This window comes from Salmo trutta, chromosome 10 (genome assembly GCF_901001165.1).
Source record: "Salmo trutta chromosome 10, fSalTru1.1, whole genome shotgun sequence".
In the NCBI taxonomy this organism is placed as follows: domain Eukaryota; kingdom Metazoa; phylum Chordata; class Actinopteri; order Salmoniformes; family Salmonidae; genus Salmo; species Salmo trutta.
The window spans coordinates 44,258,015-44,285,446 of NC_042966.1; the positions used below are offsets into that span (position 1 = coordinate 44,258,015).

The 27,432-nt window shown below is 47.1% G+C and overlaps 2 protein-coding genes across 8 annotated transcripts in view; both read right to left on the bottom strand.

Moving 5' to 3' along the window:
- Window positions 1-12,626, bottom strand: part of LOC115201753 (CSC1-like protein 2) — a 113,117-nt gene extending 100,491 nt beyond the window's left edge. For both annotated transcript variants that reach the window (XM_029765637.1, XM_029765635.1), the window contains exon 1: window positions 12,363-12,626. The gene's annotated coding sequence lies outside the window, so the exon portion shown is untranslated. The remainder of the gene's footprint in view (window positions 1-12,362) is intronic.
- A 4,814-nt stretch (window positions 12,627-17,440) lies between these two features.
- The window catches only part of LOC115201754 (calpain-1 catalytic subunit), a 55,321-nt gene continuing 45,329 nt past the window's right edge, over window positions 17,441-27,432 (bottom strand). For 4 of the 6 annotated variants that reach the window (XM_029765640.1, XM_029765638.1, XM_029765639.1 and 1 more), the window contains 4 exons: window positions 26,488-26,566; window positions 26,240-26,353; window positions 18,715-18,773; window positions 17,441-18,592 (listed from right to left, as the gene is read on the bottom strand). In XM_029765640.1, coding sequence (XP_029621500.1) covers window positions 18,566-18,592; window positions 18,715-18,773; window positions 26,240-26,353; window positions 26,488-26,566 — 279 coding nt within the window. In that variant the 3' untranslated portion in view covers window positions 17,441-18,565. The other 2 variants (XR_003879806.1, XM_029765642.1) reach the window with 2 other exon arrangements.

Below are 27,432 nucleotides of genomic sequence, written 5' to 3' on the forward strand. Positions count from 1 at the left end.
TTCTCAGTAATGTCGAGCAACCAACAGACCGTTTTAACAACAACAACATTATCAGTAACGGTTACAGAAACATTTTTATTTGTTACTTTTTACATGTGTTGTTGTTTCACTACCCCTTTGCTGAATGAACTAATTGAAGTCGCTCTGGATAATAAATAACGTGTGTACTGAATTACCAACATTTTAAAATTAACAGTTGCAAAGCATGCTGAGATCCACCCCCCAAAAACAAGCTCTGGACAGAGTGAACAGACTATAGATGACTTTTAGCTGGCTGGACAGTTTGAACAGACTATAGATGACTGTTAGCTGGCTGGACAGAGTGAACAGACTATAGATGTAGGGTCATTATCATTTCTACACAGTTTAGATTTAATTTTAATAACTTCGATGTTGATTGAGATAATAAAAAAAGGAACTCAAACCACCCGCAGGCCACACTGAACGGGCCAGCCTGACCTGTCTTCCAGCCTAGATCCTCCTCCTGAACCATAGAACAGCTTAACTAAGCAAGTTCAGACCTGTAGATGGGTCTGAATGCTGGCAACAGCATACTTTCCTAATAAATCAATGACCCACGAGAAGAAAAACAAGCATACTTACACATGCTTATCAGAACTGACGCGTCATTCTCAGTCGAGGATGTTTCCAAATGGCACCCTGTTCCCTACATAGTGCACTAGGGCCCATAAGGTTCTGGTATAAAGTAGTGCATTATGTAGGAAATAGGGTCCCATTTGGGACAGGTTAGGATGTTCCCAGATTCCTGTCAACATATTTCATATAATCTAATATGCAGAATCTGTAAAGGAGAGAGAGGGAAGGAGGGACTTCTCTGAACAAACAAACCTTCTGTCTGCACTTTGACTCATCAAATGGATGGCTGTCAACTCTAGTCACAGAGCGTACTGAACGCATAGCTCAGGGCTCAGTGTGTGGTAACCTTCACACAAAACAGTAAAAGAATTTAAAATGGTGTCTAAGTCAGAGAGAAAACACTATAGAACAGTAGTATGAGCCAACTGTCCAACTTCCAGACCTACATTTACATTTTAGTCATTTAGCAGACGCTCTTATCCAGAGCGACTTACAGTAGTGAATGCATACATTTCATAAAATTTTTTTCCGTACTGGTCCCCCCGTGGGAATCGAACCCACAACCCTGGCGTTGCAAACACCATGCTCTACCAACTGAGCCACACGGGACCTGAACATTTACTACAGTATCGACCCCGTACCCCCACACTGACCCCGTACCCCCACACCGACCCCCCACACTGACCCCTGTACCCCCCACACCGACCCCGTACCCCCCACACCGATCCCGTACCCCCCACACCGACCCCCCCACACTGACCCCGTACCCCCACACCAACCCCCCCACACTGACCCCGTACCCCCACACTGACCCCGTACCCCCACACTGACCCCGTACCCCCACACTGACCCCGTACCCCCACACTGACCCCGTACCCCCACAGGAGACAATATCCTGGACTTGGGAGGAAATCTTGGCAGGACACGAAAGCCTGCCGTGGAAGCAGACGCAAGGAGAGAAGGGAGGCCAGCGACGACGCCGGGGTTTGCGGCCACAAAGACAGCCCGAATTTGTTTTGGGGGGGGGGCACACGGGGTGGTCGGCGGAGCCGAGGTTATGAGCCAGAGACCGTCAGGGAGTCGAAGGAGGAACTCGATGAAAGATTCCGGAGAGAGGTGGTGGCGATGAGAGTGCTGCAGCGCGGGCGTGCTGAGGAGCGTGACACCAGTCCGGTGTCATCTGCACCGGTTTCACGCATCTGGCATCCAGTGCGCCTCCCCAGTCCGGTACGTCCTGTGTCTCCTCCACGCACTCGCCCTGAAGTATGTGTCACCGTTCCGGCACAATTTGTGCCGCCTCTACGCACCAGGTCTCCAGTGCACCTCCACAGTCCGGTACATCCTGTGCCTGCTCCTCGCACTCGCCCTGAAGTATGTGTCCCCAGTCCAGAGCCTCCGGCGACGGTCCCCAGGACGGAGCCTCCGCTTCCGGCGACGGTTCACAGTCCGGAACCACCTGCGACGGTCAACGTTTCGGAGCCTCCAGCGGGGGTCAACGGTCCGGAGCTTCCAGGCAAGGCGCCCAGTCCTGCTCCAGGGCAGGAGCCTTCCTCTGCGCCGGTGCCCAGTTCAGGCACGGCGTCCAGTCCAGGTCCAAGGCTAGAGTCTTCTTCTGCGCCGGTGCCCAGTCCAGGCACAGCATTCAGTCCCGCTCCAATGCCGGTGCCTTCCTCTGTGTCGGGGCCCAGTCCAGGCACGGCCTCCAGTCCAGCTCCAAGGCTAGAGTCTTCTTCTGCGCCGGTGCCCAGTCCAGGCACAGCATCCAGTCCCGCTCCAATGCCGGTGCCTTCCTCTGCGCCGGTGCCCAGTCCAGGCACGGTGTCCAGTCCCGCTCCAAGGCCGGTGCCTTCCTCTGTGTCAGGGCCCAGTTCCAAGGCCGGAGCCTTCCTCTGCGCCGATGTCCAGGCACGGCGGCCAACTCAGCTCCATGGCCGGAGCCTTGGTCTGGGCGGGGGCAAAGACCTGCACCGGAGCCGCCACTGACACTAGTCCCCCCCACTACCCTCCCCAGTTGGTTTCAGGTCTTGCGGCCGGAGTCCGCACCTTTGGGGGGGTGGGTACTGTCACGCCCTGTCCATAGAGAGCCTTTTTATTCTCTATTTTGGTTAGGTCGGGGTGTGACTAGGGGGGGGGGTTGTTCTTGTCTAGGTTATTTATTTCTATGTTGGCCTGGTATGGTTCCCAATCAGAGGCAGCTGTTTATCGTTGTCTCTGATTGGGGATCATATTTAGGCAGCTATTTCCCCACTGTGTTTTGTGGGATCTTGTTTCTGTGTAGTTGCCTGTGAGTACTCCATGACTTCACGTTTCGTTTGCTGTTTATTGTTTTGTGCGTTTCACTAATAAAAGATGTGGAACCCAGATCGCGCTGCACGTTGGTCCGAGTATGCTTCCAGTTCGTACGACGAGCGTGACGAGGGTTCGGTAAGTGTTCTGGTTCTGGTGTCACGGTTCGGATTCGGTACAGCGGGAAAATGAAATTCCAACAGTTTTTTGTTGTTAATTGTTGTTTATTTAAGAAAATCCTAAGTGTTGGTTTTCATGATTCCATAGACGATCATGACTCATAATGTCTGATGACAGCACCTTTGGGAATAACATGCATCTTCTTAAAGGAAAACACGATTACTCATCGTGAAACGATTAACGATTAAAACATTAGGATAAAGTGCAGTATGGGTGTGGACATGGTTCAGACACGATTTAGGCCTATGCTATAATGTCTTCTTACAAAGAGTAAAATATGTGCACTTGTGTGACTCATCAAATCGGCTATGTCTGTAGTGCGGTACTTCTCATCTCACTGAGGGGGGTTTGATTCATTTGACCCGGGGTATATTGGGCTATGGCCCGACGACGTGGGGAAGGAGGAGCACCCTTCTCAAAACGAACAGTAACCTGTGACGCTCAGTCATGTTGTCAACAAGGCAGCATGGTGCATGCATCGTCCAGAAAATATCTCTCTTTTCCAGAAAATAAATATTTGAATTGTCAAACTAGTTTTCATTGGGAAAGCAGATAAAATAGTTTTTATCAAAACTAATCACTTTTGCAGGTGAAAAACATAATCCTACTAATTAGGCTGTGTGACCGTTTAAAAAAAAACATATGTAATGTTCTGTATCATGTTCGGTGTGGACCCCAGGAAGAGTAGCTGATGCTTTTCCACCGGCTAATGGGTATCCTAATAAATACCAAAAATACACATGCTTAAATGAAGTCATTTTTGTTTTGATTCGACTTCGCGGTCAGACCAGGGAGACAGCCCGGTTCCAAATCAGTACGCCCACTCATCCACTCCGACCAACCAGCTTAAATGTGGTTTTTTTTTGTCTTATATAACCATATCATACTAATTTGAGTGTCCCAGAATGCTCAGATTTACTCAACAGACATACAATGCAGCTCAGGCATAGCATTTAGGCCTATTCCTTCTGTGTGTTATATGTATTCACTCAGGTTGACGGTGCGGACCGAACCGGAGCTCCACATACTGAATGGTTCTGTACGAAAACTGTTACACCCTGACTACTTACTATACCTCAACTAAACACAGTCACCCTACTGGGCCTGGACTGTCTTCAGTCAGTCAGTCAGTCACCCTACTGGGCCTGGACTGTCTTCAGTCAGTCAGTCAGTCACCCTACTGGGCCTGGACTGTCGTCAGTCAGTCAGTCAGTCACCCTACTGGACCTGGACTGTCGTCAGTCAGTCAGTCAGTCACCCTACTGGGCCTGGACTGTCTCCAGTCAGTCAGTCACCCTACTGGGCCTGGACTGTCGTCAGTCAGTCAGTCAGTCAGTCAGTCACCCTACTGGGCCTGGACTGTCGTCAGTCAGTCAGTCACCCTACTGGGCCTGGACTGTCGTCAGTCAGTCAGTCAGTCAGTCACCCTACTGGGCCTGGACTGTCTCCAGTCAGTCAGTCACCCTACTGGGCCTGGACTGTCTTCAGTCAGTCAGTCACCCTACTGTACCTGGACTGTCTCCAGTCAGTCAGTCAGTCACCCTACTGGGCCTGGACTGTCTTCAGTCAGTCAGTCACCCTACTGGGCCTGGACTGTCGTCAGTCAGTCAGTCACCCTACTGGGCCTGGACTGTCGTCAGTCAGTCAGTCAGTCACCCTACTGGGCCTGGACTGTCTTCAGTCAGTCAGTCACCCTACTGGGCCTGGACTGTCGTCAGTCAGTCAGTCACCCTACTGGGCCTGGACTGTCGTCAGTCAGTCAGTCAGTCACCCTACTGGACCTGGACTGTCTTCAGTCAGTCAGTCAGTCAGTCACCCTACTGGACCTGGACTGTCGTCAGTCAGTCACCCTACTGGACCTGGACTGTCGTCAGTCAGTCAGTATCTCTACTAGACCAGTCAGTGTGTATAGTGTGGACCTGGACCAGTCAGTGTGTATAGTGTGGACCTGGACCAGTCAGTGTATAAGGAGTGCTGATCTCGGATCAGTTTTGTAATTTAGATCAAAATGAATCAGATTAGGCCCACATGAGAGGCTTCATGAATACAGGTCCAGGTACAGACTATACACACTGTTTCTGTACTGTAGGCTAGGTAGGTACACACACACACACAGACACTGTTTCTGTACTGTAGGCTGGGTAGGTACACACACACACACACTATACACACTGTTTCTGTACTGTAGGCTAGGTAGGTACACACACTATACAAACCGTTTCTGTACTGTAGGCTAGGTAGGTACACACACTATACACACTGTTTCTGTACTGTAGGCTGGGTAGGCACACACACACTATACACACTGTTTCTGTACTGTAGGCTGGGTAGGCACACACACACACTATACACACTGTTTCTGTACTGTAGGCTGGGTAGGCACACACACACACACACTATACACACTGTTTCTGTACTGTAGGCTGGGTAGGCACACACACACTATACACACTGTTTCTGTACTGTAGGCTGGGTAGGTCCACTGTAACTGGGCTGCCGTCATCTATCCCCCCGACGCAGCAGGTTGCTAGGACACCACGGTTCCCCCAGACAGTCACACAATACAAAACAAACAGAAGGCGCAACGAGGCTGAACATCACATGCTCAGCCTTAGTTCAACTCAAGAGAAGATGCATGGAGGCAGGATAATGAGGCTGAACATCACATGCTCAGCCTTAGTTCAACTCAAGAGAAGATGCATGGAGGCAGGATAATGAGGCTGAACATCACATGCTCAGCCTTAGTTCAACTCAAGAGAAGATGCATGGAGGCAGGATAATGAGGCTGAACATCACATGCTCAGCCTTAGTTCAACTCTAGAGAAGGTGCATGGAGGCAGGATAATGAGGCTGAACATCACATGCTCAGCCTTAGTTCAACTCTAGAGAAGGTGCATGGAGGCAGGATAATGAGGCTGAACATCACATGCTCAGCCTTAGTTCAACTCAAGAGAAGATGCATGGAGGCAGGATAATGAGGCTGAACATCACATGCTCAGCCTTAGTTCAACTCAAGAGAAGATGCATGGAGGCAGGATAATGAGGCTGAACATCACATGCTCAGCCTTAGTTCAACTCTAGAGAAGGTGCATGGAGGCAGGATAATGAGGCTGAACATCACATGCTCAGCCTTAGTTCAACTCTAGAGAAGGTGCATGGAGGCAGGATAATGAGGCAGAACATAACAAGCTTATTAGCCTTGGTTTAACTCAACAGAAGGCCAACAGCATACCACCCAGCATCCCACTGCTGGCTTGCCTCTGAAGCTAAGCAGGGTTGGTCCTGGTCCATCCCTGGATGGGAGACCAGATGCTGCTGGAAGTGGTGTTGGAGGGCCAGTAGGAGGCACCTCTTTCCTCTGGTCTAAAAAATATCCCAATGCCCCAGGGCAGTAATTGGGGACATTGCCCTGTGTAGGGTGCTGTCTTCCAGATGGGATGTAAAATGGGTGTCTTGACTCACTTTTGTCACTAAAGGTCTCATGGTGCTTATTGTAAACGAAGCTAAATTCCCAATCTGGCCCTCATACCATCATGGCCACCTAATCATCCCCAGATTACAATTGGCTCATTCATACCTCCTTTCCCTTGTAACTATTTCCCAGGTTGTTTCTGTAAATGAGGTGTTCTCAGTCAATTTACCTGGTTAAATAAATGGTGCACAGAGGCAGAACTTCACAGGCTAAGCCCTGGTTCAAATCACTGTCTGCTAGATGGGTCAATGGGCTGTTTGCTCTTCTACTGTGAGATGACTGGGTGATTTCATGCCAGTGTAGACCCAAAATATTTTGGGTACCTCAGATTCTTCTGGCAATTCTCACATAGAAACTTAATTGGAAGGATGAATGTTTCACATTTGAAAGTGGCCTCTTTTGGACCAACACACATCCCTGGGTCGCTCCTCTTTTCAGTTCGCTGCAGCTAGCGACTGGAACGAGCTGCAACAAACACTCAAAACGGACAGTTCAATCTCAATCTCTTCATTCAAAGACTCAATCATGGACACTCTTACTGACAGTTGTGGCTGCTTTGTGTGATGTATTGTTGTCTCTACCTTCTTGCCCTTTGTGTTGTTGTCTGTGCCCAATCATGTTTGTACCATGTTTTGTGCTGCTGTCATGTTGTCCTGTTGCATTGCTGCAATGCTGTTTTTGTCATCTTCGGTCTCTCTTTATGTAAATGTTATGTTGTCTCTTGTCGTGATGTGTGTTTTGTCCTATAATTGTATTTTTTTTTATCCCGGCCCCCGTCCCCGCAGGAGGCCTTTTGGTAGGCCGTCAATGAAAAATAAGAATTTGTTCTTAACTGACTTGCCTAGTTAAAGAACAAACATGTCTCCTATAAGACCATTTGATCTGTAAAGTGATACAGAAAACATCTTGGCGTCATTAGACTCCTTATAAATGTTTCAACATATGGAGTATTGCTACATCCTGGAAATGTTCACATTCATTCAATCAAGTTGTACAAACATCTCAAGGATGATCAATGGAAACAAGATGTACCTGAACTCAAGTTCCAAGTCTCATAGCAAAGGGTCTGAATACTTATTAAAAATAATACAAAAACGTATTTACATACAGTTGCAAACTTTTGTAAAAACCTGTTTTTGGTTTGTTATTATGGGGTACTGTGTGTGTGTATATTGAGGATTTTTTTTTAAAATCAATTTTAGAATAAGGCTGTAACGTAACAAAATGTGGAACAGGGGAAGGGGTCTGAATACTTTCCAAATGCACTGTATTATTACCAACAAAACAATGTTCTACAAATGAGCCAAATAAAAAAAAAAGGGACGTTTTTAAATAATATTTTTTATGTTGAATAAATGAATATGAACATTTTGTATTGTGAAGAACATGACCTGCACAAAAGTCAGATTAGGATATAGACCAAGGCCTAGAATAGATTATAAATAGGGTGTTTTGTGTGTTCAACTAGCTGGCTCGCTAGATGAACACAGTTTCCATCTGACCAGCTGGTAGTTATGAAGCTAAATGTTAGCTAGTTATCTTGTAGTGTCTGCATTGCCATTGTTGGTATGGAAGCTGGTTCAATGTGTACAGCAGGGCATTTTAGTACAGCTGTAGCAGTCAACAACAAGCTATAGGACATGAATTCATTCATGTTTTAACCTATTTTTCTAGAATTTGTCTTTCAGCATAAACCTGCTCTCCACCACCAGCAAAAGGAGATAATCAAAGGTGAATAAGCAACAATTCAGGTATTTCATCTTTGAGCATATTGCTTGGACTTAGGGGGTCAATTACTTATTGCTGGGAAGCAGGCTAGAATGTCTTGTCTATTTTATTCTGCTTTCCTCCTTTACAGCTGTAATGGTCTGAAGCCTGGTGTTGTTATGGCCAGGGAGCTTTCACTCCGATGGAAGCAGGTTTCAGCTGCTGAGAAATGTTGTGCCGTCCTTCCTCCCAGAGAGGTGAAAGCATCACCCGGACCGGACACAACCCGGCAAACATACCTGCTTTTTTTTCCTTCTTCTTTTTTTGCAACGAAAAGGCCATGGACATTACATGTGCTGCTTCAAAAAGGGCAGGACAGAAATATGCTCTCAGGCTAGATTCCTTTGTTCATATCATAACCTGAACCAAAGTTCCTCAAAAGGATGATATAGGCGTAAACAGTGTTTTCGCCTAAGGGTTTGTGTTTTAAGGTTTTTCTTTAAATTGTAGGCTACTACCATTAGCACTTGAAGTAAATAAAGTAGTTGGTCTCGCTTTAAATGACGTGCATCTTATTAAAAAGGCTTCATAAACACTACATAAATGTGACAAATCTATAACTCTTATGTCATGCTTTATAAAGGGTTCATAAAATGTGACATAACCACCAATGTCAAATGTGACATAACCCACTATGTCAAATGTGACAAACCTGTGCTTTATAAAAAAAAGGGTGACACGAGCGTCGCTTAATAAAAGGCCTTATAAATCACCTAAAAATGGAGGCTTCACAAAGCATTTATAACCCATCATGCATCTTGGTAGAGCATTACAACGCCAGGATATTGGGTTTGATTTCCAGGACCAACCATACGTAGAAATGTATTCATGACTAAGTCGCTTTGGATAAAAGAGTCTGCTGAAATGTGATACATTATATTTCACTAAAACATTTATAGGATGGCACAACCTCTCTCCCTCTTGGGATTGGACTTGACCTCAACTTTCCTCAAAATGCCGTGCTGCAGGATGACACTCTAAAGTGCAGTCATGCACAGCAAAAAAAAAACAATGTTAGGGGCTTTTAAAATCAGTTTAGACGTTTTACTTATTTATTTTTTTGGACCCAAAAATTCTGTTTTGGTTTAGTTTTTCCAAGTTCCGAATTTCCCCCATTTTGTCTGTTTTACACTACTAAAGCAAAAACAAATACTGGATTTTCTGTGCTCACAACAATGCTAAGACCACATCTGGGGATTACCTTTTTTTTTTTTTGAGTGTAATTATTATTTCAGAAAGTAATTTCTTAATTCCAGCTATAATAATACACATCGTTTAATGTTTCCACACTAAAATCAGAATAAACAAAAAATAAAATCGCCTATCGGTCGGGATCTAGACAACCTATTTCATCTCAGAGCCTATACCAAGGCACGAGAAACAATCCTGGATTGATAAAATATTAAACAATTTGTCTTTTGCATATAAAAATGTGGGCTGGGCTGTAGACGGCACTTTAACATTTTTTCAATAGACGATCAATCTTGCAGAATGGGCGACCAGCGTTTGGCACTCGGTATAGGCGGTGGGCTGTAGACAGTCACTGCAAAAGAGTCCGCCCACACCTTTTACAGAAATGTTATCAAATTTGCTTTTTTTTTTTTTATAGCCCAGTTTCAACATTTCCAAATCATACAGCAAATGAGGGTGTTTTTGTTACCATAAAATGTGGATGGATGCTGTTTACCAAGCAGGAGTGTAACACTCATTCACAAGTACACAAATATAACATGGCCCTGATTTATCAATGAAAACATGCATATATAAACATGTTGCATACGACAGTTTGATAAATCCCATATGTGGCGCACGCAAATCCTACAATCTCCAGGTATGCCAGAATTATGTAAGAAATTCACAAACGGTTGATAAATGACTACTCTGGGTCTTCATGAATGGACATTAGCACCAAAGGTATCTTAGCAACAGCCTGCCTGCTCCAGCCACTGGTGGTAAGGAGTCTGGAAGGGCAGTCCACAACTAACAAGTGACTAGTGTCAACCAGTGTGGCTCTATTTAGTGCAATACTTTTGACCAGAGCCCTGTAGTGCATTGAATAGGACACCATTTGGAAAGCAACCATAAACTCAGTGTTCTGTGCAGAAATTATTGTTTTGATTAACTATAGACCAAACTAGACCTTCATAAAGATAAGCTTGGTGCATATTATCTACTTTCTCACTGACAGCCACGCTGTGTGTGTGGGTGCGGACACGCACACATACAGCGTGGCCATCTCATACCGTGGCCATCTCATACCGTGGCCATCTCATACCGTGGCCATCTCATTCCGTGGCCATCTCATACATCTCATACCGTGGCCATCTCATTCCGTGGCCATCTCATACCGTGGCCATCTCATACCGTGGCCATCTCATTCCGTGGCCATCTCATACATCTCATTCCGTGGCCATCTCATACCATGGCCATCTCATACCGTGGCCATCTCATACATCTCATACTGTGGCCATCTCATACCGTGGCCCTCTCATTCCGTGGCCATCTCATACATCTCATACCGTGGCCATCTCATTCCGTGGCCATCTCATACCGTGGCCATCTCATACCGTGGCCATCTCATACATCTCATACCGTGGCCATCTCATACCGTGGCCATCTCATACCGTGGCCATCTCATACCGTGGCCATCTCATACCGTGGCCATCTCATACCGTGGCCATCTCATTCCGTGGCCATCTCATACATCTCATTCCGTGGCCATCTCATACCGTGGCCATCTCATACCGTGGCCATCTCATACATCTCATACTGTGGCCATCTCATACCGTGGCCATCTCATTCCGTGGCCATCTCATTCCGTGGCCATCTCATACATCTCATACCGTGGCCATCTCATACCGTGGCCATCTCATACCGTGGCCATCTCATACCGTGGCCATCTCATACCGTGGCCATCTCATACCGTGGCCATCTCATACCGTGGCCATCTCATACATCTCATACCGTGGCCATCTCATACCGTGGCCATCTCATACCGTGGCCATCTCATACCGTGGCCATCTCATACCGTGGCCATCTCATACATCTCATTCCGTGGCCATCTCATACATCTCATACCGTGGCCATCTCATTCCGTGGCCATCTCATACCGTGGCCATCTCATATTCATCCTGTCTGTATAAAAGAGGCACTGTCGTTGTCACTGGACTTTCCAAGGAGCAGTGGTTTCAGTAGCTCTGGGGTTAGTGAAAGATATGCTCAACATTAACAAGCCGCACTAACGTCCTGGACCACAGTTATTGGTTTCCATTTATAACTTGTAATACTAAACTACTCCTTCCCCAGCAAGCCCTCCTTAACCAGACAGCATTCCCATAGCATGAGTGGCAGCCTGGCAATGTCTCTTTCAATGTGGGGACACTTGGGGAACTGTCTCAGAAACTGCAGAATCGGCCTATTGCAGTGATTAATGAAACGCATTATGGTTGCAGCACACGATGAAACCCACGTCCGAACATAAGGACTAGGCCTAGCTAGCTATTATCATCTAACATGTGGACGATCCAGCCTTTAAAAACACTGTCCTACAATGACACACCGATTTACTGCACATGACATTAATCATAAGCAGCCCTGCGTATTTCTCTTTTGACCATTTCGCTCAAAAGTAACGTTAGTGAACATTAAAAAAATTAAAATAAACGTCTAATCCTTTCCATCTGTTAGATCCTTGCGACATCTTTGATGTTAGCTAGCTAGCTAACATTCTGCAGTTTCTTTGACAGTTAGCTAGCTAGCTAACTAGCGTAACGTTGGATAAGATTGAGCTGTTAACCTAAAGATACTAAACGTTAGCATGCTAACGTTTGCTTATTTCACCAATTGTCTAGTTGAACTGACAAATAGCAGCTAGCTAGCTAACGTTAGCTATCAAAACGACGTGATTTTTTAAAAAGTATTATTATTATTTTTAGGGAGAGGGGATGACAGCTTAGCTACGTCGCGTTAGCTAGCTAGCAAGTAAACAAAACGATTTAGCAAAGTACGTTAACTAGCTACACAACTAACGACGTTGTCGGTTGCATAGCGATGATTTTACCTGCTATTTGATACGCAGTGTCTTTTCTCCCCCAAGCCGACCAAGAAGACAGCCGAGCTCCTCACACACACCTCGATCCAAACGAACAAAACCTTCGTTTTATATCCAGGTCTTGTATGATTCCCAGAAAAAAAATGAAATAGTCCCTTCAACAACAAAACACACGCAGTATTTCTATCGTCGTTTCCAACAAACAAAAACCCCAGCCGCTAAGCAGGAGTGAAGCAGCCCTTGAGACGGCAGCAGCAGCTAACCATGGCAGTGGTGTCGGATCGGATGATGCGAAGGGCGTACCCATTGAAATGAATAGGGCGTAACAAAAGCATAGAAATAAGATAGATAGATGTATGTTTCTCTCAACCTAGTGTGTTTTATGACAAATATTCCATTTTTCCCCCTTTCGTTTTCGCCTTTTAGTTGAGTAATCAATCAAAACGAACGTACAAGCTGTTATCAGAATATTATTATTATTATTTTTTTAAATACATAAAATGTTAGTGCGCATTTAGTCCTAAATATGTTTGCTTATCATTGGGTCGCTTTTTGATGACGTTTTGACGTTGGCATGGGGTGAAATGTAGTTGGGGCAACTATCCGCCCCCTATGAACAATGTCTAATTGCTGACACAAAAAAAGCAACGTTTATAGAAGGGAAAAAAAATGGTTTGTAGATAAACTATAAAGGGATATAAACTGCTACAGTTTTATACTTAAGTTTTTTAATAAATATTTTTAGAAAAAGGTTTCTCTCCATACAATCCACGATGTACAAGTCAAGATTTTAAATTCCCAGTAGTCTTTAAAATGACATAAAGGAGAAAAAGGTTTAATAGTTGTTTTTAATTCATAAATATTCATTAGAATATAACTAATACAACTGGGATATATAGCATTTAATAACAATAACTAAAAACGTAACTAATTCATTCAGTGTAACATTGATGTGGCAACTCTTATGCTCTGCTATTGCCTGATTCTAATTTGTAAATAGGTCACAAATAATCCATCCCTATTAAATTGGAGCACAACTCATGGGTCCACCTCCTGTACCTCTCACACCTAATCCAGTCCCCACATGTGACTGAAAACGGGGAGAAATGCCAATTGAAAAGCGCTCTGGAAAACATAGCTAGCTATATGACATAAAATGCTGTGTAAAATAGCTAAAAGGCAATAAAGTAACATTAGCTTTGGCCAAACGGAAGCCATTTACATTTTAGTCATTTAGCAGACGCTCTTTTCCAGAGCAATTTACAGTAGTGAATGCATACATTTCATAAAAAAATTTCCCGTACTGGTCCCCTGTGGGAATCGAACCCACAACCCTGGCGTTGCAAACACCATGCTCTACTAACTGAGCCACACCATGCTCTACCAACTGAGCCACTCCTCAGTAAGTCACATGACAGCCCGTTTGGAGTTTGCCAAAAACCACCTAAGACTCTCAGACAATGAGAAAGAAGATTCTCTGGTCTGATGAATCCAAAATTGAACTCTTTGGCCTGAATGCCAAGCATCAAGTCTGGAGGAAACCTGGTAACATCCCTACGGTGAAGCATGGTGGTGGCAGCATCATGTTGTGGGGATGTTTTTTCAGCGGCAGGGACCGGGAGACGAGTCAGGATTGAGGTGAAGATGAACAGAGCAAAGTACAGAGTGATCCTTGATGAAAACCTGCCCCGCTCAGGAACTTAGACCCAGACTTGAACCCGATCAAACATCTCAGGAGAGACCTGAAAATAACTGCAGCAACGCTCCCAAATCAACCCGAGAGGTTGAGAAGATCTGCAGAGAAGAATGGGAGAAACTCCCCAAATACAGGTGTGCCAAGTATGTAGCGTCATACCCAAGAAGACTGAGGGTCTGAATACTTATGTAAATAATCCGTTTATTTTTTTTATAAATTAGCAATAATATTTTTTACTGTTTTTGCTCTGTCATTCTGGGGTATTGTGTGTAGAAGGATTAAGGGGGGGAAAACAATTTAATACATTTTAGAATAAGGCTGTAACCTAACAAAATGTGGAAAAAGTCTAGGGGTCTGAATACTTTAAGGCACTGTATTTCTACAACTTTTTCAATTTTTTTTATAAATCTCCAAACATTTTGTTGAGTAAGAGCAGTGGCAGCCAGGGAAAGTGTTCAGATGTTCATCACAGCTTCCGTACACAGCGCCTATGGTATAAACTACTGCACATGCATACCTTCTCACAGGTAGGACTGTAGAAATCTGCCTCACAAACACTTTGCTCTGTATGTAACATAATTCGGTAGTTAAATCCGAATGAATGCAATATACGTGGGCAAACAAAGTGGCCAACTTAATTGTTTTATATCCTTTCTTGAGAAACATTTACTTTAGGTGTGAGGAATGTGGATAACTTCCGGGCTGTATTCATTAGTCGGACAGTAACTAAAACGAGTTTGTATTGGCCACATTCAGGTAGGTCCCTCCCTCCCAGCGTCGTTCTGTTTGGTTTCTAGTGGATTCAGACCAGGGGCGTATTCCTTACCCCGATTCTGTCGTGAAACGTTTCTTAACAGGGACCGAATGGAACGAAACGGGGAGGGAACTACCGGAAATATGGTCAATATAAACTCCCGTTTTAGTTGCACAACGGTAACTGTTTGGACTAGTGATGACAGCCAAGGTATTATCCAGGCTGTCGGTAATAGTGTGATAAAGAGCGCTAGACCACCCGAGAGGTGGGCAATTACTGAGCAGAGTAGCATCATGCTGCCATCACCGTTGTTTGACCGGTGTTAAATAATAGGACACCAACACAGATATAGCAAACAATTATCTTTATTATTAAATACACCATTTCATGAGACGGCGTGCATGAAATGCTAGGTGACCTACATTCCTGCAGTCTCTGTAACCCAATCAGAAGTGCTGCAATGACCTGAAGGCCTAAGACAAACATGCTAAGTGTGATAACGCGCTTAAGTGACACTACACACACACACACGTGTGAGGTTTACAGTGAAGGAGAACTGAACATCTACGTGATACTATTACCTCACTCCAAACCGGGCTTAGCCCAATGAAACGCAATTGTACAAACATGCAAATCCACTGACTGCACATAGGGGCATCACAGCCTACGACCCAGACCACAGACCCAGTCCACAGACCACAGACCACAGACCCAGTCCACAGACCCAGTCCACAGACCACAGACCCAGTCCACAGACCACAGACCCAGTCCACAGACCCAGTCCACAGACCACAGACCCAGTCCACAGACCCAGTCCACAGACCACAGACCCAGTCCACAGACCCAGACCCACACATGATAGAGCCATAGAACCTCCCCTCCTCCACTGACCTATGAAGTCTACCAGCCCCGTTCTGTTCACCACATAACCCAAGCTGTATTTTTAAAAACTACACATTCCAAAAACATTTCAACAAGACTAGGCCAACGAAAGAGGATATCTACATAATAATGAACATTTAAAAACCCTTAGCTCTCCCAGCTGACGGGACCGGACCAATGGGGTGTGGGCGAGTGTAACGCGGATACTTGCAAAGGCTACAAAACCCAACGTTCATTATAAACAGCTCCCCCCGCCAAGACCTGCCTGCTCTACCTTATATCAGCTTTCTCAGAGTCTGGCGAGCAATTCGTTCATGATTTAGTTACATCTTCCCTTAGAAACTGTTCTACAGCTTCATCACAATAGTAAGGATGCTGATTGACTTTTATAGCTGTCACAGACCAACACTAATGCTGTGTTCACAACCAAGTTGGAAGGTGGTAATTACCAGTTGGATGCGTTCATGTGCTTTGAACTTATTGAGAAACGCCGGTTGGCTAATGGCCAGCAAGCTGACTCAACCATGAACTGAATGTACAGCTATCCTGCTTGTAAACAAATTTATAGTGTTCAAAAATCACATCAATAGATTGCTTTTTATTACACGCATTGTTGTTGTTACATTTAACTGCTAAAAAAAATGCTATTTATGGAGGTCATTTCCTTCGTAGGTGACGTCAAAATGCTTTTATCGAGGTCATTAAGGCTCCCGAGTGGCGCAGCGGTCTAAGGCACTGCATCTCAGCGCTAAAGGCGTCACTACAGACCCTGGTTTGATCCCGGTCTGTATCACAACCGGCCGTGATTGGGAGTCCCATAGGGCGGTGCACAATGGCCCAGCGTCGTCCCAGCGTCGTTCTTAACTGACTTGCCTAGTTAAATAAAGGCTAATAAAAAATAAATTAAAAAATCCTTAGGTGATGTCAAATTGCTTTTATTGAGGTAATTTCCTTAGTGGGTGATGTCAAAGGTCAGCATGTGAGAAGTCGGAGCTCAGGGATGATATGCAACATCACATGCTTGTCCGAACTAGGAAACTCCGACATTTCCGACTTACTGATTCATTGAACTTGGCACGTGTGTCACTACAACCAGTTAGCAAGTCGGAAATGTCCAAGTTTCTTAGTTCCGACTACTACTTGAACGCGGCAATAGACGAGGTTCGCGCTCGTAATTACGAGTTGGAGGGGCGTTGAAGTGGCTTTTCCACCCCAGTCTTACGTGGCAAATACCACCTTCCCACTTGATTATGAACGCAGGCCGGAGAATGAGGAGACGTCGCTGTAGTGGCAATAAATATAACCTTTAATGCAGCCCTGCTACCATCAGCCTATCTAGATCATGTATTTATGTGCGTGATTGTGTGTTAAATCATGACAAAAGCTCTTATGAATTGTAAGAGCTCGATTTAATCCTTATCACGGAAGTTTAGCGTTATTTAGAGCGATTTAAATTGAAAGGTCATTTCCGATTCCGTGAACATGCGTTTAAATTTCAATCGCGCTATAGCGCTGATGTTCACCGATACGGATTCAGTGGAAGCCTAGAGAGTTTCAACGACCATCCACTACAGCAGGGCTGCTGAACTGATTACACGGAGGGCCCAGTATTCAAGACTTAAGGCAACCAGATGTGGAGAGTTCTTTAATTAAACCTTTAATTCATCAAATACAAAGGGAGGAACGAAGAAAAAAACCCGCAAACACTCCGTGGAATGAGTTTGACACGTACACTACAACATTAATTCACAGGAGTTAGTTACCATGAACATGACTTTATTGAAGGCACACCCTACATTTACAATCACTAGCTTTTGGAGACAGGATTGACACAATCAAAACTTCTCTAACAGCAACATGTAGATATTAGATGAAATCAGAAATAATAGAGATAAATAAAAGTGATCTCTTCTCTACTACTTTGAAATATGTTATGAAATGTCACTAACAAAAAGCTGTGTCTCATTATAGGGAGAGACCGCTTGTTAGTACAGTAGGCATTGCTTGATTCCATTATTATGTTGGACTCTTTCTCTCACAGCTTCCTTTTGGTTTTAGTGATAATTCATCCATATAGACAACACAAGGTAAGATTAATTATACCCCCCAAAGTCAAAATGAGATGAACCATAAACCATCCCCTTTTAATCTGCATTGTAATCCAATCCACTTGGTCAGTGTCTAAAATATTATCCAATATGAAATATTTAAACCCATAAAACTAGGATTTGCTATATTTTCAGCCAGATCAGTTATACTTCGAACAATAACTAAAATAGTGTATTTTCTCATACACAGTAATATGATAACCACACACCAGATCTGAAACTAGTCAATACTGACCCCTACTGGGCATAGTCAAATAATGTCTTCAATACAAGTTCTACTATGACCCATGCTGTTTACAGACAGATCTACAGTTCTACAGTGACTGTTTTTTCTATCAAACAATTCCAACATTATGTATAGCTAAGCTAACCCCGTAGCATAGGGTGTGGTGTGTGTGGTCTTTAGCTTGGAAGGGTCTCACCCTGCATTACATGGCTAATAGTACCCTCGCTGCTATATGGGGTTGGCTGAGGTGGAGTGGGTGAGAGGGTGTGCTGTAGTGTAGCTGGCAGGAGTAAGTGATTCACACTATAGGACCCGAAACTGAACTGAACTGAACTGGTTATGCTTTCACCATAGTAGCTGGAACCATGCCGGAAAGGACAATGGGGACATAAAATATCTGAGCCAACACAGTACAGTACAGGTCGGGCTCTATAGTTCAGGATCAGGCAGAGGATAGTAAGGCTAGGAAGCTCTTCATGGTCCCAGGGAAGAGGCACTCTGCCGGGCACTTGGCTGTTCTGTCTCCTGGGATAAAACTGGTCCTCTTTAACCACACATGGTCATATAAAGCCACTAAACATATATTAATACAGGGTGGGAGGGAGAGAGAGAGAGAGTTAGACAACACACAGACCACAGGCTGCTAAAAGGCATGGTAGTTTGTTGAAATGCAGAGAATGATTCCCAGGACCCACCTCAGTGATGTTCATCTCAGCCACACCTTCTCCCTCTTTGTCTAGCTGCTGGAAAGATCCTGTAACAATATAAAGTGAACATGGGGCGGCAGCGTAGCCTAGTGGTTAGAGCGTTGGGCCAGTAACCGAAAGGTTGCAAGTTCAAATCCCCGAGCTGACAAGGTAAAAAAAATCTGTCAATGAGAATTTGTTCTTAACTGACGTGCCTAGTAAAATAAATAAACATACACTCAGTGGACAAAACATTAAGAACACCTGCTCTTTCCATGATGTAGACTGACCAGGAGAAATTTATGATCACTTCAATCAGTGTAGATGAAAGGGAGGATAAAAGATTTCTAACCCTTGAGACAATTGAAAGATGGATTGTGTATGTGTGCTATTCAGAGGGTGAATGGGGAAGACAAAATATTTAAGTCCCTTTGAGTGTGTGAAGAACTGCAATGCTGCTGTTTTAACACTCAACAGTTTCCCTGTATCAAGAATGGTCCACCTCCCAAAGGACATCCAGCCAACTGGACACAACTGTGGGGAATCATTGGAGTCAACATGGGCCAGCATCCCTGTGGAACGCTTTCGACACCTTGTACATTTACATTTTTTGTCATTTAGCAGACGGTCTTATCCAGAGCGACTTACATTTGAATGCATACATTTCATACAATTTCATTTCATTAATTATTATTATTATTTTTTTGTACTGGCCCCCAGTGGGAATCGAACCCACAACCCTGGCATTGTAGACACCATGCTGGCGTTGTAAACACCATGCTGGCGTTGTAGACACCATGCTGGCGTTGTAGACACCATGCTGGCGTTGTAGACACCATGCTGGCGTTGCTGACACCATGCTGGCCTTGCAGACACAATGCTGGCCTTGCAGACACCATGCCGGCGTTGCAGACACCATGCCGGCGTTGCTGACACCATGCCGGCGTTGCAGACACCATGCCGGCGTTGCAGACACCATGCCGGCGTTGCAGACACCATGCCGGCGTTGTAGACACCATGCCGGCATTGCTAACACCATGCTGGCGTTGTAGACACCATGCTGGCGTTGTAGACACCATGCTGGCGTTGCAGACACCAGACACCATGCTGGCGTTGCAGACACCAGACACCATGCTGGCGTTGCAGACACCAGACACCATGCTGGCGTTGTAGACACCAGACACCATGCTGGCGTTGTAGACACCATGCTGGCGTTGTAGACACCATGCTGGCATTGTAGACACCATGCTGGCGTTGCTAACACCATGCTGGCGTTGTAGACACCATGCTGGCGTTGTAGACACCATGCTGGCGTTGTAGACACCATGCTGGCATTGCAGACACCAGACACCATGCTGGCGTTGCAGACACCAGACACCATGCTGGCGTTGTAGACACCATGCTGGCGTTGCAGACACCAGACACCATGCTGGCGTAGTAGACACCATGCTGGCGTTGTAAACACCATGCTGGCGTTGTAGACACCATGCTGGCGTTGTAGACACCAGACACCATACTGGCGTTGTAGACACCAGACACCATGCTGGCGTTGCAGACACCAGACACCATGCTGGCGTTGCAGACACCAGACACCATGCTGGCGTTGCAGACACCAGACACCATGCCGGCGTTGCAGACACCAGACACCATGCTGGCGTTGTAGACACCATGCTGGCGTTGTAGACACCATGCTGGCGTTGTAGACACCATGCTGGCGTTGTAAACACCATGCTGGCGTTGCAGACACCAGACACCATGCTGGCGTGGTAGACACCAGACACCATGCTGGCGTTGTAGACACCATGCTGGCGTTGTAGACACCATGCTGGCGTTGTACACCATGCTGGCGTTGCTAACACCATGCTGGCGTTGTAGACACCATGCTGGCGTTGTAGACACCAGACACCATGCTGGCGTTGCAGACACCAGACACCATGCTGGCGTTGTAGACACCATGCTGGCGTTGCAGACACCAGACACCATGCTGGCATTGCTAACACCATGCTGGCGTTGTAGACACCATGCTGGCGTTGTAGACACCAGACACCATGCTGGCGTTGTAGACACCAGACACCATGCTGGCGTTGCAGACACCAGACACCATGCTGGCGTTGTAGACACCAGACACCATGCTGGCGTTGTAGACACCATGCTGGCGTTGTAGACACCATGCTGGCATTGTAGACACCATGCTGGCGTTGCTAACACCATGCTGGCGTTGTAGACACCATGCTGGCGTTGTAGACACCATGCTGGCATTGCAGACACCAGACACCATGCTGGCGTTGCAGACACCAGACACCATGCTGGCGTTGTAGACACCATGCTGGCGTTGCAGACACCAGACACCATGCTGGCGTAGTAGACACCATGCTGGCGTTGTAAACACCATGCTGGCGTTGTAGACACCATGCTGGCGTTGTAGACACCAGACACCATACTGGCGTTGTAGACACCAGACACCATGCTGGCGTTGCAGACACCAGACACCATGCTGGCGTTGCAGACACCAGACACCATGCTGGCGTTGCAGACACCAGACACCATGCTGGCGTTGCAGACACCAGACACCATGTCGGCGTTGCAGACACCAGACACCATGCTGGCGTTGTAGACACCATGCTGGCGTTGTAGACACCATGCTGGCGTTGTAGACACCATGCTGGTGTTGTAAACACCATGCTGGCGTTGCAGACACCAGACACCATGCTGGCGTTGCAGACACCAGACACCATGCTGGCGTGGTAGACACCAGACACCATGCTGGCGTTGTAGACACCATGCTGGCGTTGTAGACACCATGCTGGCGTTGTACACCATGCTGGCGTTGCTAACACCATGCTGGCGTTGTAGACACCATGCTGGCGTTGTAGACACCATGCTGGCGTTGTAGACACCATGCTGGCGTTGTAGACACCAGACACCATGCTGGCGTTGCAGACACCAGACACCATGCTGGCGTTGTAGACACCATGCTGGCGTTGCAGACACCAGACACCATGCTGGCGTTGTAGACACCATGCTGGCGTTGTAAACACCATGCTGGCGTTGTAGACACCATGCTGGCGTTGTAGACACCAGACACCATGCTGGCGTTGTAGACACCAGACACCATGCTGGCGTTGCAGACACCAGACACCATGCTGGCGTTGCAGACACCAGACACCATGCTGGCCAGGTTTGGTGGGGGTTGTGTGCTTTCAGACAAAGACCTGAAGACAGACGGTTTCAGTATGGCACACAACCCCCACCATGCTGGCGTTGTAGACACCATGCTGGCGTTGTAAACACCATGCTGGCGTTGCAGACACCAGACACCATGCTGGCGTTGCAGACACCAGACACCATGCTGGCGTTGTGGACACCAGACACCATGCTGGCGTTGTAGACACCATGCTGGCGTTGTAGACACCATGCTGGCGTTGTAGACACCATGCTGGCGTTGTAGACACCATGCTGGCGTTGCTAACACCATGCTGGCGTTGTAGACACCATGCTGGCGTTGTAGACACCAGACACCATGCTGGCGTTGCAGACACCAGACACCATGCTGGCGTTGTAGACACCATGCTGGCGTTGCAGACACCAGACACCATGCTGGCGTTGTAGACACCATGCTGGCGTTGTAAACACCATGCTGGCGTTGTAGACACCAGACACCATGCTGGCGTTGTAGACACCAGACACCATGCTGGCGTTGCAGACACCAGACACCATGCTGGCTTTGCAGACACCAGACACCATGCTGGCGTTGCAGACACCAGACACCATGCCGGCGTTGTAGACACCAGACACCATGCTGGCGTTGTAGACACCATGCTGGCGTTGTAGACACCATGCTGGCGTTGTAGACACCATGCTGGCGTTGTAGACACCATGCTGGCGTTGTAGACACCATGCTGGCGTTGTAAACACCATGCTGGCGTTGCAGATACCAGACACCATGCTGGCGTTGCAGACACCAGACACCATGCTGGCGTTGCAGACACCAGACACCATGCTGGCGTTGTAGACACCATGCTGGCGTTGTAGACACCATGCTGGCGTTGCAGACACCATGCTGGCATTGTAGACACCATGCTGGCGTTGTAGACACCATGCTGGCGTTGCAGACACCATGCTGGCGTTGCAGACACCGACACCATGCTGGCGTTGTAGACACCATGCTGGCGTTGCAGACACCATGCTGGCGTTGTAGACACCATGCTGGCGTTGCTGACACCATGCTGGCGTTGTAGACACCATGCTGGCGTTGCTGACACCATGCTGGCGTTGCAGACACCATGCTGGCGTTGTAAACACCATGCTGGCGTTGTAGACACCATGCTGGCGTTGTAGACACCAGACACCATACTGGCGTTGTAGACACCAGACACCATGCTGGCGTTGCAGACACCAGACACCATGCTGGCGTTGCAGACACCAGACACCATGCTGGCGTTGCAGACACCAGACACCATGCCGGCGTTGCAGACACCAGACACCATGCTGGCGTTGTAGACACCATGCTGGCGTTGTAGACACCATGCTGGCGTTGTAGACACCATGCTGGCGTTGTAAACACCATGCTGGCGTTGCAGACACCAGACACCATGCTGGCGTGGTAGACACCAGACACCATGCTGGCGTTGTAGACACCATGCTGGCGTTGTAGACACCATGCTGGCGTTGTACACCATGCTGGCGTTGCTAACACCATGCTGGCGTTGTAGACACCATGCTGGCGTTGTAGACACCAGACACCATGCTGGCGTTGCAGACACCAGACACCATGCTGGCGTTGTAGACACCATGCTGGCGTTGCAGACACCAGACACCATGCTGGCATTGCTAACACCATGCTGGCGTTGTAGACACCATGCTGGCGTTGTAGACACCAGACACCATGCTGGCGTTGTAGACACCAGACACCATGCTGGCGTTGCAGACACCAGACACCATGCTGGCGTTGTAGACACCAGACACCATGCTGGCGTTGTAGACACCATGCTGGCGTTGTAGACACCATGCTGGCATTGTAGACACCATGCTGGCGTTGCTAACACCATGCTGGCGTTGTAGACACCATGCTGGCGTTGTAGACACCATGCTGGCATTGCAGACACCAGACACCATGCTGGCGTTGCAGACACCAGACACCATGCTGGCGTTGTAGACACCATGCTGGCGTTGCAGACACCAGACACCATGCTGGCGTAGTAGACACCATGCTGGCGTTGTAAACACCATGCTGGCGTTGTAGACACCATGCTGGCGTTGTAGACACCAGACACCATACTGGCGTTGTAGACACCAGACACCATGCTGGCGTTGCAGACACCAGACACCATGCTGGCGTTGCAGACACCAGACACCATGCTGGCGTTGCAGACACCAGACACCATGCTGGCGTTGCAGACACCAGACACCATGTCGGCGTTGCAGACACCAGACACCATGCTGGCGTTGTAGACACCATGCTGGCGTTGTAGACACCATGCTGGCGTTGTAGACACCATGCTGGTGTTGTAAACACCATGCTGGCGTTGCAGACACCAGACACCATGCTGGCGTTGCAGACACCAGACACCATGCTGGCGTGGTAGACACCAGACACCATGCTGGCGTTGTAGACACCATGCTGGCGTTGTAGACACCATGCTGGCGTTGTACACCATGCTGGCGTTGCTAACACCATGCTGGCGTTGTAGACACCATGCTGGCGTTGTAGACACCATGCTGGCGTTGTAGACACCATGCTGGCGTTGTAGACACCAGACACCATGCTGGCGTTGCAGACACCAGACACCATGCTGGCGTTGTAGACACCATGCTGGCGTTGCAGACACCAGACACCATGCTGGCGTTGTAGACACCATGCTGGCGTTGTAAACACCATGCTGGCGTTGTAGACACCATGCTGGCGTTGTAGACACCAGACACCATGCTGGCGTTGTAGACACCAGACACCATGCTGGCGTTGCAGACACCAGACACCATGCTGGCGTTGCAGACACCAGACACCATGCTGGCCAGGTTTGGTGGGGGTTGTGTGCTTTCAGACAAAGACCTGAAGACAGACGGTTTCAGTATGGCACACAACCCCCACCATGCTGGCGTTGTAGACACCATGCTGGCGTTGTAAACACCATGCTGGCGTTGCAGACACCAGACACCATGCTGGCGTTGCAGACACCAGACACCATGCTGGCGTTGTGGACACCAGACACCATGCTGGCGTTGTAGACACCATGCTGGCGTTGTAGACACCATGCTGGCGTTGTAGACACCATGCTGGCGTTGTAGACACCATGCTGGCGTTGCTAACACCATGCTGGCGTTGTAGACACCATGCTGGCGTTGTAGACACCAGACACCATGCTGGCGTTGCAGACACCAGACACCATGCTGGCGTTGTAGACACCATGCTGGCGTTGCAGACACCAGACACCATGCTGGCGTTGTAGACACCATGCTGGCGTTGTAAACACCATGCTGGCGTTGTAGACACCAGACACCATGCTGGCGTTGTAGACACCAGACACCATGCTGGCGTTGCAGACACCAGACACCATGCTGGCTTTGCAGACACCAGACACCATGCTGGCGTTGCAGACACCAGACACCATGCCGGCGTTGTAGACACCAGACACCATGCTGGCGTTGTAGACACCATGCTGGCGTTGTAGACACCATGCTGGCGTTGTAGACACCATGCTGGCGTTGTAGACACCATGCTGGCGTTGTAAACACCATGCTGGCGTTGCAGATACCAGACACCATGCTGGCGTTGCAGACACCAGACACCATGCTGGCGTTGCAGACACCAGACACCATGCTGGCGTTGTAGACACCATGCTGGCGTTGTAGACACCATGCTGGCGTTGCAGACACCATGCTGGCGTTGTAGACACCATGCTGGCGTTGTAGACACCATGCTGGCGTTGCAGACACCATGCTGGCGTTGCAGACACCGACACCATGCTGGCGTTGTAGACACCATGCTGGCGTTGCAGACACCATGCTGGCGTTGTAGACACCATGCTGGCGTTGCTGACACCATGCTGGCGTTGTAGACACCATGCTGGCGTTGCTGACACCATGCTGGCGTTGCAGACACCATGCTGGCGTTGTAGACACCATGCTGGCGTTGTAGACACCATGCTGGCGTTGCAGACACCATGCTGGCGTTGCAGACACCATGCTCTACCAACTGAACCACAGGGTTCTTGCCCTGATGAATTGAGGCTGTTCCGAGGACAAGAGGTGGTGTTCCTCATGTTTTATACACTCAGTGTATATAAACACAATGGAATGTCTCGTGTAACCTTTGATAGGATGCTATCTGCTTCATAAGGCATTACCATTAACCATTTAAATACTAGGACTAACGACTACAACAAATATTTCCATTCAAGTCAATGTTCCGTGACGGGTGGGCCGGCGGCCATATTGACTGTACAGTAATTCTAGTTTGATGGCATTAATCATACATTCATCATGACTAATCATAATATACCGTATAACAGTACTAACAGGAACTGACAGTACTTACTAAACATGGCTTCCAGTTTGACCAGACAGCAGATGAAGTTGTCAAAGTCTATGGCCTCGTTCTCAGCATAGCGAGCCACTAGGACCTGATTCAGTCTGTTGTTCAGTTTAAAACCTGAGGGAGACGACAGAGTCAGTAGTGTGTGTGTGTGTGTGTGTGTGTGTGTGTGTGTGTGTGTGTGTGTGTGTGTGTGTGTGTGTGTGTGTGTGCGTGTGTGGGTGTGTGTGTGTGTGTGTGTGTAACTATACCTGCAGACTCCACAGCAAGTCGCATCTCATAGGAGCTCATGGACCCTGACTTGTCCATGTCATATTCTCTATAGATGACCTACCGATAAACACACAGATACCATATTCTCTATAGATGACCTACCGATAAACACACAGATACCATATTCTCTATAGATGACCTACCGATAAACACACAGATATCACATTCTCTATAGATGACCTACCGATAAACACAGATATCACATTCTCTATAGATGACCTACCGATAAACACACAGATACCACATTCTCTATAGATGACCTACCGATAAACACAGATATCACATTCTCTATAGATGACCTACCGATAAAACACACAGATACCATATTCTCTATAGATGACCTACCGATAAACACACAGATACCACATTCTCTATAGATGACCTACCGATAAACACACAGATACCATATTCTCTATAGATGACCTACCGATAAACACACAGATACCATATTCTCTATAGATGACCTACCGATAAACACAGATACCATATTCTCTATAGATGACCTACCGATAAACACAGATACCATATTCTCTATAGATGACCTACCGATAAACACACAGATACCATATTCTCTATAGATGACCTACCGATAAACACACAGATATCACATTCTCTATAGATGACCTACCGATAAACACACAGATACCAATTTCTCTATAGATTACCTACCAATAAACACACAGATATCACACTCTATATGACCTACCGATAAACACACAGATACCATATTCTCTATAGATGACCTACCGATAAACACACAGATACCATATTCTCTATAGATGACCTACCGATAAACACACAGATATCACATTCCCTATAGATGACCTACCGATAAACACAGATACCATATTCTCTATAGATGACCTACCGATAAACACAGATACCATATTCTCTATAGATGACCTACCGATAAAACACACAGA